This window comes from Pristiophorus japonicus, chromosome 1 (assembly GCF_044704955.1).
Source record: "Pristiophorus japonicus isolate sPriJap1 chromosome 1, sPriJap1.hap1, whole genome shotgun sequence".
Taxonomy (NCBI): domain Eukaryota; kingdom Metazoa; phylum Chordata; class Chondrichthyes; family Pristiophoridae; genus Pristiophorus; species Pristiophorus japonicus.
This window is the reverse complement of record NC_091977.1, coordinates 457982368-457999241: the sequence shown is the minus strand read 5'-3', so window position 1 is coordinate 457999241 and position 16874 is coordinate 457982368. Positions and strand designations below refer to the sequence as shown.

Genomic DNA, 16874 nt, shown 5'->3' with positions numbered 1-16874 from the left:
TCAGATTTAGGTGCTCCCGAACCAACGTACACAATTCTTCATAGGATTTGGTTGTTGGCTTCACCGGAGCTAGAAGATTCTTCATGAGGCCATAGATTGTTGCCTCACAGACGGTGAGGAGGATCACCCTTCGTTTGGCGGCATTCTCGTCCCCTTCCAGCTCATTGGCCACGAAGTATTGGTCGAGTCTCTCCACGAAGTCCTCCCAATCATCCCCTTCTGAGAATTTCTCCAGGATAACAACAGTTCTTTGCATTTTCGTGTGTTTGTTCATTACCTCATAGCCAATTATTATGCTCAATAAAAGATGAAACTGAGTACTGTATGTAATGAGTAAGTGTGACCTTAGCACCTTTAATTTGATTCCAGAGTGCAGGTATAGTGTGGGAGACCTGCTTATGTACAGTGCTCCCAAGGGATGCTGGAATCCCTTGGGACTCCAACAGGTAGGCTCTCTGGTGGTGGTGTGATACAGTTTGCCAAGGATTACATACATAACACTAGGGTCTTAAAAGAAGTGGCTGCAGAGATAATGGATGCATTGTTGTAATCTACTAAAACTCCCTGGAATCGGGAGAATTCCCAGTGGACTGGAAAACCACAAATGTAATGCCCCTATTTAAGAAAGGAGGGAGACAGAAAGTAGGATACTATAAACCAGTTAACCTAACATCTGCCATTGGGAAAATGCTGGAGTCCATCATTAAGGAAGTAGGAGCAGGACATTTAGAAAATCATAATGCAGTCAAGCAGAGTCAGCATAGTTTTATGAAAGGAAAATCATGTTTGACATATTTTCTGGAGTTGTTTGAGGATATAACGAGCAGGGTGCATAAATGCAGTGTATTTAGATTTCCAGAATGCATTCGATAAGGTGTCACATAAAAGGTTACTGCACTAGATAAGAGCTCACGGGGTTGGGGGTAATATATTAGCATGGATAGTGGATTGGCTAACCAACAAAAAAAAGAGAGTTGGGATAAATGGGTCATTTTCCGGTTGGCAAACTGTAACAAGTGGGGTGCCGCAGGGATAAGTGCTGGGGCATCAACTATTTTCAATTTATATTAATGACTTGGATGAAGGGACCGAGTGTAATGTAGCCAACTTTGCTGATGATACAAAGATGGGTGGAAAAGCACGTTGTGAGGAGGATGCAAAGAATCGACAAAGGAATCTAGACAGGCTGAGTGTGTAGGCAAAAATTTGGCAGATGGAGTATAATGTGGGAAAATGTGAGGTTATCCACTTTGGTAGGAAAAATAATAAAGCAAATTAGTATTTAAATGGGGAGAGATTACAAAATGCTGCGGTACAGAAGGATCTGGGGGTCCTTGTATATGAAACACAAAATGTTAGCATGCAGGTACAGCAAATAATTAGGAAGGCAAATAGAATGTTGGCCTTTATTGCAAGGGGGATGGAGTATAAAGGTAGGGAAGTCGTGCTGCAACTGTACACGGCGTTGGTAAGACCACACCCGAAGTAGTGTGTACAGTTTTGGTCTCCTTATTTAAGGAGGGATATACTTGCATTGAAGGCAGTTCAGAGAAGGTTTACGAGGTTGATTCCTGAGATGAAGGGATTGTCATACGGATAAAGATTGAGCCTAAAGGTTGGGCCTATATTCATTGGAGTTTAGAAGAATGAGAGGTGATCTTATTGAGACGTATAAGATTCTGAGGGGACTTGACAGGGGAAATGCAGTGAGGATGTTTCCTCATGGGAGAATTTAGAACTAGGAGATATCGTTTCAGAATAAGGGGTCGTCCATTTAAAACGGGAATGAGGAGGAATTTCTTCTCTCAGAGGGTTTGTGAATCTTTGGAATTCTCTACTCCACAGAGCTGTGGAGGCTGGGTCAGTGAATATATTTAAGTCGGAAATAGACACATTTTTGAATGATAAGGGAGTCAAGGGTTATGGGGAGCAGGTGGGAAGTGGAGTTGAGGCCAAGATCAGATCAACCATGATCTTATTGAATGGCGGAGCAGGTTTGAGGGGCCAAATGGCCTACTCCTGCTCCTAGTTCTTATGTTCTTATGTATACGTGAATGCCGATCCCATGGTTTTGGATTAATTAGTGCTAGGAATTTAATATAGGGCAACTGTTATATGTATTAGATATGTTCTTCCATTAATAGACTATGTCAGTTATAATAAACTTTAGTCCAGCGTGTCAAGTTGTATTTGAGGCACATTTCCCTCATTGATTTTTAACCTGTATTGCATCAAGGAGTAGCTTAAAATAACAGAGGTCCGAAAATGTTCAGTACTACAACAACAGAAACTTGTATTTATATAGTGCCTTTAACATAGTAAAACATACCAAGGTGCTTCACAGGAGCGTTATCAAACAAAATTTGACACCGAGCCATATAAGGAGATATTAGGACAGATGACCAAAAGCTTGTTCAAAAAGGTAGATTGAAGGGCTGTGTTAAAGGAGGAGAGAGAGGTAGAGAGGTGGAGAGGTTTAGCGAGGGAATTCCAGAGCTTAATGTCTAGGCAGCTGAAAGCATGGCCTTCAACAGTAAAGTGATTAAAATAAGGGATGAGTAAGAGGCCAGAATTGGAGGAGCACAGAGATCTTGAAGGGTTGTAAGACTGGAGGAGGTTACAGAGATATTGGAGGTGTGAGGCCATGGAGGGATTTGAAAACGAGGATGAGAATTTAAAAATAATCGGCGTTGCTGATATAGGTCAGCAAGCACAGGGGTGATGGGTGAATGGAACTTAATGCGAATTAAGATACAGGCAGTGGAGTTTTGGATGGGCTCCAAGTTTATGGAGGGTGGAAGATGAGAGGCTGACCAGGAGCGCATTGGAATAATCAAGTCTAGAGTTAACAAAGGCATAGATGAGGGGTTCAGCAACAGATGAGCTGAGGTGGGGCGGAGTTGGGCAATGTTATGGTGGTGGAAGTAGGCGGTCTTGGTGAAGGCTTTGATATGTGGTCGAAAGCAATGTTCCCCCTAATTTTTTTGGGTGGGTGTGGCCCCTTTAAGGGGCTGTGCAGTCCATTCACATTTTCACACATGTGCAAAATGTATCTTTGAAAAAGCTGGTCCCGGGCTGCGCGGGACCAGCAGAGAACTGCCCGGCCACAAGGCTGCGCAGCTTAGAGGGAACGTTGGTTGGAAGCTCATCTCAGAGTCAAATACGACACCAAGGTTGAAAATGGTCTAGCTCAGCCTCAGACAGTTGCCAGGGAGAGGGATGGAGCCGATGGCTAGGGAACAGAGTTTGTGGCAGAGACCCTTCCAAATATTTAGTTGCAGCAGAGCTTTGCTTTCCATGTTTTCTCACTGTCCAAGCTCTAGTATAAAAATTCAGTATTGGTGTACTATGTCAGACAAGGGTCCAAAATCCTGGCGACTTTAATACAACACCAGAAGATTGACAAGTGTAGAACACAAACAACATGTACAATGAATGTTCTAAAAAGTAAAGTGTCCAAAAAAAGGAAATAAGAACAGATATGACAATAGTATGATGTCTTTATACAGTAGAAGCCACTTTCAAGAGGCACATTTGTGATGAGACAACTGTTCCATTTACCCTGTTGATTGTGCTCTTAAAGGAAATACTGCTGGGGTGATGTGGTGATACAGTGGGTGGGTTCACTGAAATCCGATAGTAAGGTAGTGCAAGATCATTTATTCACAGCCAAAAATGTGTTCACCAAATTTCATATTATTGTGATCTTAATAAGGACATAAGAAATAGGAGCAGGCCATTTGGCCCCTCGAGCCTGCTCTGCCATTCAGTAAGATCATGGCTGATCTGATCATGGACTCAGCTCCACTTGCCTGCCCGCTCCCCATAACCCTTCACTCCTTTATCGCTCAAAAATCTGTTTATCTCCACCTTAAATATATTCAATGACCCAGCCTCCACAGCTCTCTGGGGCAGAGAATTCCATACATTTACAATCCTCTGAGAGAAGAAATTTCTCCTCATCTCAGTTTTAAATGGGCAACCCTTTATTCTATGTCCCCTAGTTTCAGTTTCCCCTGAGTGGAAATATCCTCTCTGTATCCACCTTGTCGAGCCCCCTCATTATCTTATAAGTTTCAACAAGATTACCTCTCATTCTTCTGAACTCTAATGTGTATAGGCCCAACCTACTCAACCTATCCTCATAAGTCAACCCCCTCACCTCCAGAATCAACCGAGTGAACCTTCTCTGAACAGCCTCCAATGCAAGTATATCCTTCCTTAAATATGGAGACCAAAACTGTATGCAATACTCCAGGTGTGGCCTCACCAATACCTTGTACAGTTGAAGCAGGACTTCTCTGCTTTTATACTCTATCCCCCTTGCAATAAAGGCCAACATTCCATTTGCCTTCCTGATTACTTGCTGTAATTGCATACTAATTTTTCTGTTTCATGCACAAGGACCCCCAGATCTCTCTGTACTGCAGCACTTTCAATTTTTCTCCATTTAAATTATAATTTGCTTTTTTATTATTTCTGCCAAAGCGGATAACGTCACATTTTCCCACATTATACTCCATCTGTCAAATGTTTGTCCACTCACTTAGCCTGTCTATATCCCTTTGCAGATTTTTTGTGCTCTCCTCACAATTTGCTTTCCCACCCATCTTTGTGTCATCAGCAAACTTGGTTACATTATACTCGGTCCCTTCATCCAAGTCATTAATATAGATTGTAAATAGTTGAGGACCCAGCACTGATCCCTGCGGCACCACACTAGTCACTGTTTGCCAACCAGAAAATGACCTGTTTATCCCGACTCTCTGTTTTCTGTTAGTTAGCCAATCCTCTATCCATGCAAATATATCTTGGTAAGGCTTTAGAAAGGGGAACATGAATGGATGCCAAACTATAATACATACAGCAGGGAAAATTCAGTGCACATATCTGGTAGTAGATGCTTATAGAACAACATGCATAGTCGGCTGGGAGTAGGTTGTTTGACTGGTTTACTCAGTGAACTTGCATTGTAGCTCATTAGCAGGGATACTTCTATATTAATATTATTAAATCATAAATGTTTAATTTCATATTTCATCGTGGGACATTTTTGCTTGTGGTAAATGAACTTATTAGTCCCTCCAAAATGGAAAAGCAAACATTTGGGAATATATTATTTATTCATTATTCTATAGAGAGTAGTTAGTTTGATGAATCTATTTTAATTTGCAGTTAGATTTTAAAGTCAGCAGCTGCTAATTAAAAAGATATTTATTATAAACCTCTGGGGAAGGCACAGGAATTGGCCAGTGTAGGTTTCCCAGCTGTCGCTTTACATTGCAAGTGTCTTGTATAGATTGGGAGTGAACTCTTCAACAAACATACTGATATCTCACAGTTACAGTTTTCGGGTGGCCCTATTCTTAAATTAGCTTGGTTGACTTTGAATTTATTGGAGCAAGTTTATCAGGAAGGATTTAAAGAAGAATATGATTTTCCGGATCACTGGGGGAAGATTATGTTCTTGTGCTAGGTGTAGCAAAATCCTAAATCCATTTGTGAAGAATAGCATTACTATTTTGCTACATCTGGTGGTCAGTAGAAATATTTCCCCACTGTTAAACAATTTTGTTAATATTTGGAATGCACATGTTGGATAAATCATGGAATCTTACAGCGCAGAACAGGCCATTCGGCCTGTCATGTCTATACCGGCTCTTTGAAAGATCTGTCCAATTTATTCCACACCCCAGCCTTTTTCCCCATAACCCTGCAAATTAGTTCTCTTCAAATTCATGACAAATTGCCTTTTGAAAGATCCTATGGAATCTGATTCTACCACTCTTTCAGATATTGTGTTCCAGATTATAACAACTCTCTGTGTGAATTAATTTCTCATCATTTCCTCTCTAATTCTTTTTAAAATTATTTTAAATCTATGACATCGGCTTACCAACCCACTTAACAGATTAAACAGTTCCTCCATACTTGCTTATCAAAACCCCTCATAATTTTGAATAACTTTATTAGGTCTCTTAACATTCTCTGCTCTAAGGAGAACAATCCCAGTTTCTCCAATCTTTCCACATAACTGAAGTCCCTCATTCCTAGTATCATCCTGGTAAACCTCACATTGTTTCTAAAGTGTGGTGCCCAGAATTGCACAGTTCTCCAGCTGAAGGCCAACCAGTGCTTTATAAAGGTTTAGCATGACTTCATTGTTGTATTCAATGTTCCTATTTGTAAAGCCAAATATCCCACACACTTTCTTAACTGCCTTATCAACTTGTCCTGCCACCTTCAGGGATTTGTGAATATGCAAGCCCAGGTCCCTCTGCTCTTGCACCACGATAAAAATAGTACCATTTAACCTGCATTAAATTGTATCTGCCATCTGTCTGCCCATTTCACCAATCTGCCTATGTCCTCCTGAAGATGCCTACTAATTTCTCAATACTTGCTACATTGCCAAGTTTTGTATCATCCACACAATTCAAAATTATACTCCCTGTACCCAGGTCCAGGTCATTTATAAAACAAAAGCAATGATCCTAATTCCGACCACTGGGGACCCTACTGCATACTTCTCTACAGTCAGTTAAAAGTGTACAGTTTAGAAAAATAAATTCATTAATAAAGCCAGTCAATTTCTTTTTCTTCCCCTAATAAAATTGTGAAACGTGCTAAGATCTGAAAATGTATACGCTATTAAATTTACTTGAAATATAAAGGCAGGATGTTGGAAAGTTCACTGCAACTCCTCTCAAAAATACCATTCATTTTTGTGTAGTTTCAGACATTGTCAGGATTTTGTTATTCTTATTCCTTTGCTCTGTTAAGTTTGGTCCTTGAACTGTGTTCAAATGATAGTGGCCTTTTTTCTTGCGCGTGATTCATCAGTTTAAGCTGCTGCTGGAACTTTGACATTTTACATTTGTTTAACTTGTGCATTCAGAGGCAGCAATGTGAATTTGTTCAGCCTACACGTATCTCTATGTGTGTGAATGTGCATGAAGGATTGTGAATATATCTGTAAAGGCAGGTTTGTTACTGGCTGAAATGAGCATAGGTTATCTTCCTCGTTGATTCATGAATATTAATAACCACATCCTGGATGATTCTACACAAATGTGCATAACAGTTCACCAAGTAGTTCATGCATGCCCTTGATTTTATTTTCTAATTTTCTCGCTTTCTGTCCTGAAGGTAGTGACTCATGCTTTGGTATGGGTCAACAGATACTGAGTACCTTTCAGAACCACAGTCGAGTCGCTGTTCTTCAGTTGTAAGCCTGGGCAATAAGTGTCTGCTGGCTATATAACTGAGAAGGACATCACAGCTGAGCCTGATCATGTCCTCTACTCCTTCTCCACACACATTCATTTTCCAGCAAGGATTATTCAATAATGATGCAGAGTGGAAACGTTGACCAGTTATTCCCCGTCCTACCTCAGAAACATGGACCAGAAATGCTCTTGGACCTTCTCCCGCTCCGCCATCATAACTTCACCAATAGTGCTGCGGAAACTCTTTTTACATGTGGAAACTGAGTTTCCGCCGTATTGCCAAGGAAGTTATTATGGCAAAGTGAGAATATTTAGGCCAATTGAGCCCAATGCTGCTCAGCACACACCAGGGATGGAATCTGCAACCACATCACACAATAGGGCCGATTTTATGTCATTCCACCTAGCAGGAAAGGGACCCTAAAATTGAAGTCCTGTAAATACCACTCTCTGATCCCGCCCACCACCAATTGGCAAGGAGCCTTCGCAAGGGTGGCCAAGGCTTGAAATAAGTTGGGGGCTTCATTAAAGTGTACCAGTCATTGGACCCCTTAAAGGGACCGCTAGTAGCCGCTCACAAAATGGCTCAGGAATGTACAATACAGGCTGCTCCCAATCCATGCTCAACTCATTCTGGGATCGGCTCTCATCTGAACCTAGGCTCTCACTATCATTTAGCACCTACAACTTGCAGGCCGTATGTAAATGAGGCTTGGGCCCCTAAACGCCCTGTAATACATTTAACCTTCATGGATATTATTTATTTTAGTTTCTAGATGCTGATAATTAAAGTGTGGAGATTATCAGAATTCATGAAACAAGCTGGGATAGGTGCAATGGACCTATTGGTCATTTCCTGTCCCTTATTTTTGTCTGATTGTATCATGGAAGATCTTCTAATTAATATGCCAATGGTAGGTTGGGGACTCCTCTCAGGAAAGCACTTTTGCCCCTCCTTACCCCCACAGAAGATTCCCTTACAAAGGGGGTCATTTAAAAACCTTAAAGGAAACAATTTTTTGGACATATCTTTGGGGTCCAGAACATGATCCTGCTCTGCATACCATGATAGATCTCATAACTGCCAAAGTGTTATGGCACAAAGTAATCTCATGACCCTCAGAGGGACTACAGCCTGCTTCTTCAAATCTGCTCCAACCCTGACCTAATTCCTTGGGTTCAGGCTTATTTCCAATGTGTATCGGGCTCCCAGCAGTATTCGCCCTGCCAAGAGAGAACCTGCCATCAGTCCGAATGGGAAATAACAGCAGCGTTACTGTACCACCACAAGAGGTGGGGTGGATTTAAAGGGGCAAAATCACCCCAAAGACAGTAGGATATGTGGCCATGTGAGGGTAAATTGGAAGAGGAGACCACTACAAGGCATTTTCCTTCATGGGCATTTATGGATCAATGTGACAAATGAAAAAATTATAAATCATTACAAAATGTTATTTGCATGACTTATGAAAGATTTGGAATATGATGTTTTTAAAGGTTGGTAGGAGATAATCAGCTTCAGAAGATACTCTCCAAAGAAACATGTGTATCTCCTGCTAATATTACAACTGCAAAATTTTGATTATAATAACACTTATGGAGTTTGCTTAATAAAAGTAAAACAAGCTTCTAATATATGTGTTTATGATAGATTTTCCTACTCTACTTTTTTTATTTCTTCTTCCTTTAAACATAGAAACATAGAAAGTAGGTGCAGGAGTAGGCCATTCGGCCTTTCAAGCCTGCACCATCATTCAATATGATCATGGCTGATCATGCAACTTCAGTACCCCATTCCTGCTTTCTCTCCATACCCTTTGATCTCTTTAGCCATAAGAGCCACATCTAACTCCCTTTTGAATATATCTAACGAACTGGCCTCAACAACTTTCTGTGGTAGAGAATTCCACAGGTTCACAATTCTCTGAGTGAAGAAGTTTCTCCTCATCTCGGTCCTAAATGGTTTACCCCTTATCCTTAGACAGTGACTCCTGTTTCTGGAATTCCCCAATATCGGGAACATTCTTCCTGCATCTAATCTGTCTAATCCCGTCAGAATTTTATATGTTTCTATGAGATCCCCTCTCATTCTTCTAAATTCCAATTAATATAAGCCTAGTCGGTCCAATCTTTCTTCATATGTCAGTCCTGCTATCCCGGGAATTAATCTGGTGAAGCTTCGCTGCACTCCCTCAATAGCAAGAATGTCCTTCCTCAGATTAGGAGACCAAAACTGCACATAATATTCAAGGTGTGGTCTCACCAAGGCCCTGTACAACTGCAGTAAGACCTCCCTGTTCCTATACTCAAATCCCCTTGCTATGAAGGCCAACATGCCATTTGCCTTCTTTACTACCTGCTGTACCTGCATGACTACCTTCAATGACTGATATACCATGACACCCAGGTCTCGTTGCACCTCTCCTTTTACTAATCTGTCACCATTCAGGTAATGTTCTGCCTTCCTGTTTTTGCCACCAAAGTTGATAACCTCACACTTATCCACATTATACTGCATCTGCCATGCATTTGCCCATTCACCTAACCTGTCCAAGTCACCCTGCAGCCTCCTAGCATCCTCCTCGCAGCTCACACTGCCACCCAGCTTAGTGCCATCTGCAAACTTGGAGATATTACATTCAATTCCTTTGTCTAAATCATTAATGTATATTGTAAATAGCTGGGGTCCCAGCACTGAACCCTGCGCTACCCCATTAGTCACTGCCTGCCATTCTGAAAAGGACCTGTTTATTCCCACTCTTTGCTTCCTGTCTGCCAACCAGTTTTCTATTCATGTCAATACATTACCCCCAATACCATGTGCCTTAATTTTTCACACTAATTTTTTGTGTGGGACCTTGTCAACAGCCTTTTGAATGTCCAAATATACCACATCCACTGGTTCTCCCTTATCCACTCTACTAGTTACATCCTCAAAAAATTCCAGAAGATTTGTGAAGCATGATTTCCCTTTCATAAATCCATGCTGACTTGGACCGATCCTGTCACTGCTTTCCAAATGCGCTGCTATTACATCTTTAATAATTGATTCCAACATTTTTCCCACTACCAATGTCAGGCTAACCGGTGTATAATTCCCTGTTTTCTCTCTCCCTCCTTTTTTAAAAAGTGGGGTTACATTAGCTACCCTCCAATCCATAGGAACTGAACCAGAGTCTATAGAAGGTTGGAAAATGACTACCAATGCATCCACTATTTCTCGGGCCACTTCCTTAAGTACTCTGGGATGCAGACTATCAGGCCCTGGGGATTTATCAGCCTTCAGTCCCTTCCATTTCCCTAACATCATTTCCTGACTAGTAAGGATTTCCCTCAGTTCCCCCTTCTCGCTTGACCCTCGGTCTCCTAGTATTTTCAGGAGGTTATTCGTGTCTTCCTTAGTGAAGACAGAACCAAAATATTTGTTCAATTGGTCTGCCATTTCCTTGTTCCCCATTATGAATTCCCCTGATTCTGACTGCAAGGGACCTACATTAGTCTTCACTAATCTTTTTCTCTTCACATATCTATAGAAGCTTTTGCAGTCAGTTTTTATGTTCTCTGCAAGCTTACTCTTATACGCTATTTTCCCCCTCTTAATTAAACCCTTAGTCCGCCTCTGCTGAATTCTAAATTTCTCCCAGTCCTCAGGTTTGCTGCTTTTTCTGGCCAATTTATATGCCTCTTCCTTGGATTTAGCACTTTCCCTAATTTCCCTTGTTAGCCACGGTTGAGCCACCTTTGACTTTTTTATTCTTATGCCACACAGGGATGTATAATTGTAGTTCATCTATGTGATATTTAAATGTCTGCCATTGCCTAGCCACCATCAACCCTTTATGTATAATTCTCCAGTCTATCCTAGCCAATTCATGTCTCATATCATCGAAGTTTCTTTTCTTTAAGTTCAGGACCTTCGTCTCTGAATTAACTGTGTCACTCTCCATCTTAATGAAGAATTCTACCATATTATGGTCACTCTTCCCCAGGGGGCCCCGCATGACCAGATTGCTAATTAATCCTCTCTTGTTATACAAGACCCAGTCTAGGATGGCCTGCTCTCTAGTTGGTTCCTCGACATATTGGTCTGGAAAACCATCCCTTATACACTCCAGGAAATCCTCCTCCATAGTAGTGCTACCAGTTTGGTTAGCCCAATCAAAATGCAGATTAACTTCACCCATGATAACTGCTGTGTCCCCAACCTCCCTACTACTGTTTGGTGGTCTGTACCAACTCCCATCAATGCTTTCTGCCCTTTGGTATCTACCCATGTAGATTCCAAATCATCCACGCTAATGTCCTCCCTTACTATTGCGTTAATCTCCTCGTTAACCAGTAATGCTACCCCACCTCCTTTTCCTTCCTGTCTGACCTTCGTGAATATTGAATACCCCTGGATGTTGAGTTCCCAGGCTTGGTTACCTTAGAGCCATGTCTCCGTAATCCCAATTACATCATATCCGTTAACAGCTATCTGAGCAGTCAATTCATCCACCTTATTACGAATGCTCCTCGCATTGAGACTCAGAGCCTTCAGGCTTGTTTTTTAACACTCTTTGTCCTTTTAGAATTATTTTGTAATGTAACCCTTTTTGATTTTTGCCCTCGATTTCTCTGCCCTCCACTCTTGCTTTTCTCCTTCCTACCTTTTGCTTCTGCCCCTTTTTACTTCCCTCTGACTCCCTGCATAGATTCCCATCCCCCTGCCTTGTTATTTAAACCCTCCCCAACAGCACTAGCAAACACTCCGCCTAGGACATCAGTTCCGGTCCTGCCCAGGTGCAGACCACCCGGTTTGTACTGGTCCCACGAACCCCAGAACCGGTTCCAATGTCCTAGGGATTTGAATCCCTCCCCCTTGCACCATTCCTCAAGCCACGTATTTAGCGGAGCTATCCTGCAATTCCTACTCTGACTAGCACTGAGATTACTACCTTTGAGGTCCGACTTTTTAAATTTAACTCCTAGCTCCTTAAATTCAGCTTGTGGGACCTCATCCTATTTTTTACTTACATCGTTGGTACGTATATGCACCACGACAGCTGGCTGTTCACCCTCCCCCTCCAGAATGCGCTGCAGCCGCTCCGAGACATCCTTGACCCTTGCAGCAGGGAGGCAACATACCATCCTGGAGTCTTGTGTGCGGCTGCAGAAATACCTATCTATTCCCCTTACAATAGAATCCCCTATCACTATAGCTCTCCCACTTTTTTTCCTACCATCCTGCGTAGCAGAGCCACCCCTGGTGCCGTGGACTTGGCTGCTGCTGCCTTCCCCTGATGAGTCATCTCCCCCAACAGTACCCAAGGTAGTGTATATGTTTTGGAGGGAGATGCCCGCAGGAGACCTCTGCACTACCTTCCTTCTATTGCTCTTCCTGATGGTCACCCATTCCCTATCTGCCTGTGTAGCCTTTATCTGCGGTGTGACCAACTCACTAAACGTGCTATTCATGACATCCTCAGCATCACGGATGGTCCAGAGTGAATCCATGCACAGCTCCAGTGCCGCAATGCAGTCTGTCAAGAGCTGCAGCTGGATACACTTCCTGCACATGTAGTTGTCAGGGACAATGGAAGCATCTCTGACTTCCCACATAGCACAGGAGGAGCATGACACTGGTCTGGGCTCTCCTGCCATGACTTAACCCTTAAATTACTTAATGGCAACAGTGCCAAAGGTTTCTTACTGCTAAGAACAAGGAGAAAGATAAAGAAAAAGAAAACTACTCACCACTCAACCAGCCAATCACTTACCCTCTTGGCTGTGACATCGCCCTTTGATTACTTTTTACTTCTTTTTTACTTTTGACCCTGCTGCAGCTCGCCGCTGCTCCTCCTCTGGCCGCTGCTCCTCCGATTGCTTGCATTATTTTCTCCTACAAATTATCACAACTTAACTCAGTCTTTTTTTTTACAATTAGATGTAACAATCAATTTAGATCCTTTTTCTTTTTTTTCTGTAGGAAATGATCTATTTCTGGTTGCAGTTCATGAACTAGGCCATGCGCTAGGCCTAGAACACTCCAATGATCCCAGTGCAATTATGGCTCCATTTTACCAGTATATGGATACAGAAAACTTCGAGCTTCCTCAAGATGACTTACAGGGCATTCAGAAGATATATGGTTTGTAGCTACATTTCATGTTATTGATTTTCAGCTTGCCACTGATCAAAAAACTGACATTGTTCATTAATTTCAATGGAAATGAAAATTGGCCAGTTTTTACACCGGGCACTGTTCCACAATGTCAGGTTTATGTCCAGGTGGCAAGTTGAAAATTTACCCCCATATTTTTATATTTGAAAGTGAGTAGCTGTTATTCTTGATTTAATATGTTTCTGCCTACATTTGCAAATAGGTCTACCAGATAAGATTATACATCCTACGAAACCCTTACCTACAGTACCACCACATCGCTCCAATCCACCATCGGATCCAAGAAAACCTAACAGACAACCAAGACCTCCTCGACCACCTACTAGGGATAAACCTTCCTATCCTGGTGCCAAGCCCAATATCTGTGATGGAAATTTTAATACCCTGGCTATCTTAAGGGGTGAAATGTTTGTTTTTAAGGTAAGAGTTGTTCAAGAATTAATATGGTATGGTGTATATATGTATGCTTTAGAGTAACAGATTTCACACTGCAAGGGTATCGTTTGTAAGGGGTGGTTTTCAGGGGGTCAGCTTTCCCTTCTGACCTTATATGAGCAGTTCCGAATCGCTCCCACACCCTTGGTTCTAGACACTGGAATTATGAAGGGACTGTGACAGACTTGGACAGACAATCGGTTTCAAGGTAGGAAGCAGGTATGGCTTTATTGTGTTTAAAAAGAGAAATAAAAAGGCATACCTTTAATAAGACACACAGAATAGTAATACCAATACACCCTGAGGGGTACAATACATTGAATAAAGTGTCAAATTACAGCCTGTGGGGAAAAGAATACAGCTTAAACTCTAAATAGGGTAAAGAGGAGAATGCAGATACATTTACAAAAGTTATCCCAGCCTCCCCCTCCCAATTCCCCTAACTAACTAAGTTATAGCTCTGGGGAGGGGGTCAGGGGCTATGCTCACCAATCCCTTTTGACAGTTGCCGGTGAATCGCGGTTTCGGGGTTTGCTGCACTTGGCCTTCTAGGCGAGCCGTACCCCGGACGGAGGAGAGGACTTCGGACTGTGTAGTCTTCGGTTGGGGTGCATCTGTTGATGCGGTAAGTTGAGTTTTGGATGTATGGGGTAAGTACCCACTTTCTTTGGTTAGGAATAGTTTTAGTTAATCCTTTTTGGTAATTTCTCACCCGTTGGGTCATTCAGAAGTAGATTGTAGAGTGGAAATAAATGTCGATTCTTCGGTTTTTGCTGAGTTGGTTTCGGTTGGTCGTTTTGCTGGTTGTGATAGCCTGGGTTTGTCAATTTGGTTGCTGACAACCTTCCACTTCGTGGGCCTCGTGCTCGGACGGTCCTTGACGATTTCTTGTAGTTTCCTTCACTACTCCATTTCTTCACTCCCCAGCTCCCGCTGCTTGTGTCTGTGTGTTCGAGTCTGTGTTCTGTAAGTTTCTCCTTGTAAAACTGGAAATAGACATACCCCAAAAAGGCTTTCTTATCTCCCACCAAATCTGGCCCAGCTCTTTGTTTCGATTGTGCAGCCCAGCTAACTGAAACTTGATTAAGTGGTTTTAATCTGGCGTTAATAGGCTTTTTGAAGTTGATGAGCTCTCGCCCATTGTGCTAGTCTGGCCTGAGCCAGATATTTCTATGCCTGTTGAAAAGGTCTTGGAATATATATGTGACATTTGGATCCTCTGGGTGGGATGATACTGTTTCTTCCATGGTCGATTGTTCAAATGCTAATGTTTTCTAGGGGCAAGTTTCAAGGGTGAACAGTTCCCAGACAATTTGATTAGCTCCAATGTCCAAACTGAGTGAAGTCCCACCCCCCTGTTCTGGCAGTCTGTTCCAAAATGCTCCTTTAGAGATCTTAAACCTGTAACACTCTTGGGTATCTTCCTCAGAGTTTTTCCCAGGATACCAAAATGTTCATCGAGTTCCAAATTAAATTTCCTTTCCTTTGAGTCCAAACCCTGGGGGGGCGGGCGATTTCCATGAATGCATCCCCTTTTATCCCCTGCAGGTGTCGTCTGCCCCTTTAAACTCATTTTAAAAGTCCATAAAAGGATTCTTCTCCTCTGCAAGGGAAAGGTACCAGCAATCTTTGCAAAATATTGGTAAATTCTACACGTTATACTACAGCTACTGGCCCCAGGCCAGTACGTGTAGTATAAAGTTAATTTTCAGCCTCAAGTTATTCTGCCAACTGTGGCTTTCACTAAGATTAATGACAAAGGACTTCTGCACTTCAGTGCTTGCATGCATTTAGAGAGTGTTGCTCCCTCGGTGGTTAATTTTTAATATTATGAGAGAGTGGGTAGAAGATGGAGCATAACTAAAGGTTTCACTGCCAAATGAGACTGGAGTCATTTGAGCATGTTGGGAGATTGATAATGTCTTCTTTGACACTTCTTTTATTAATTAAATAAAGAATATCTCCTTTGAGGGAGAAGAGATCTTGTGCAATATCCTTTTCCTTAGTACTTTAGGGTGGATGGGTTTGAAAGTTTTACTGTAAAATCAAAGGTATGGATATTTTAATTAATATAATATTTCTGACGTGATTTTAAGATGGTTTAAATCACTTTATAGTACATTGTCCTCTTTGCTTTTATTCAAGAGTGATTTCTGGGTGGGGAAAGGACATAACTTAAACAATGTACTATAAAGTGGTTTAAACCATCTTACAATCACGTCAGAAATATATTATTTAAAATATCCATACCTTCGATTTTAACAAATATGGAACTCATTGAATAATGAATACATTCATGAGGCATAATTTGCTGTGGCATGGCATCTTACGGTATTTGCCGTTAGTTAGACTTGACCTTGCACGTTTAGATTTTTACATTTTTGCGTGGCAAGTTGCTGAAAGTGTGAGCTGATCATGTCGCAGTGAGGGAAATCAGGCATCTGGGACCTGAGTGAACAGGTCAAGCAACTGTGTATCTCCTTAACCAATCAGATTGAAGAATTGTAAAATTAGCAGTGCAAGGAAGTGAAAAGGTTACAGTGGGTGAATTAAATTCCAAATTAGGTACTGAAAGAAAAATAAAGAGAGGGAACAAACAATTGGATTAAGAGAGTGAGAAAAAAGGGACAGAAAGAAAAAGTTCAACAGTTTTTCAAAATGTTACATTTTTTAATTCTCCAGCAACAATTAAAACCTGAAGGAATGAGACTCTACACTTTTAGTAGTTAATTTTCAGTGCACAAAGATGCCTGGCAGTAATTAACATTAATCATATCATTAAAAGTGTACTTAGACGGGAATGAACAAGTCTTATGTTTCTGTGGTGAGTAAAGTTTATATTTACCAGGCAAATACAGTAACTTCATGTCACTCAATGTCTTTCAACGGTGAGCCAGACAGCGAGATGTGGTTTCAAAAAGCTAACAGTGGAGCGGTGTAACCCGGACTGCATCTTTTGGATTTCAGCACATCTGTTCCTCGCCTGAAGTTGCAGTAGCATTTGGGTATAAAGAACAACAATTAGCCTCACCATTATTTTGATAGCA

At 41.7% G+C, this 16874-nt stretch overlaps 1 protein-coding gene across 2 annotated transcripts in view; it reads left to right on the top strand.

Annotated features, from left to right (window-relative positions):
* Positions 1–16874, top strand: part of LOC139276174 (matrix metalloproteinase-16-like) — a 421723-nt gene that overhangs the window by 288059 nt on the left and 116790 nt on the right. For both annotated transcript variants that reach the window (XM_070893755.1, XM_070893764.1), the window contains exons 5-6: positions 13198–13359; positions 13595–13812. In XM_070893755.1, the coding sequence (XP_070749856.1) occupies positions 13198–13359; positions 13595–13812 (380 nt within the window). The remainder of the gene's footprint in view (positions 1–13197; positions 13360–13594; positions 13813–16874) is intronic.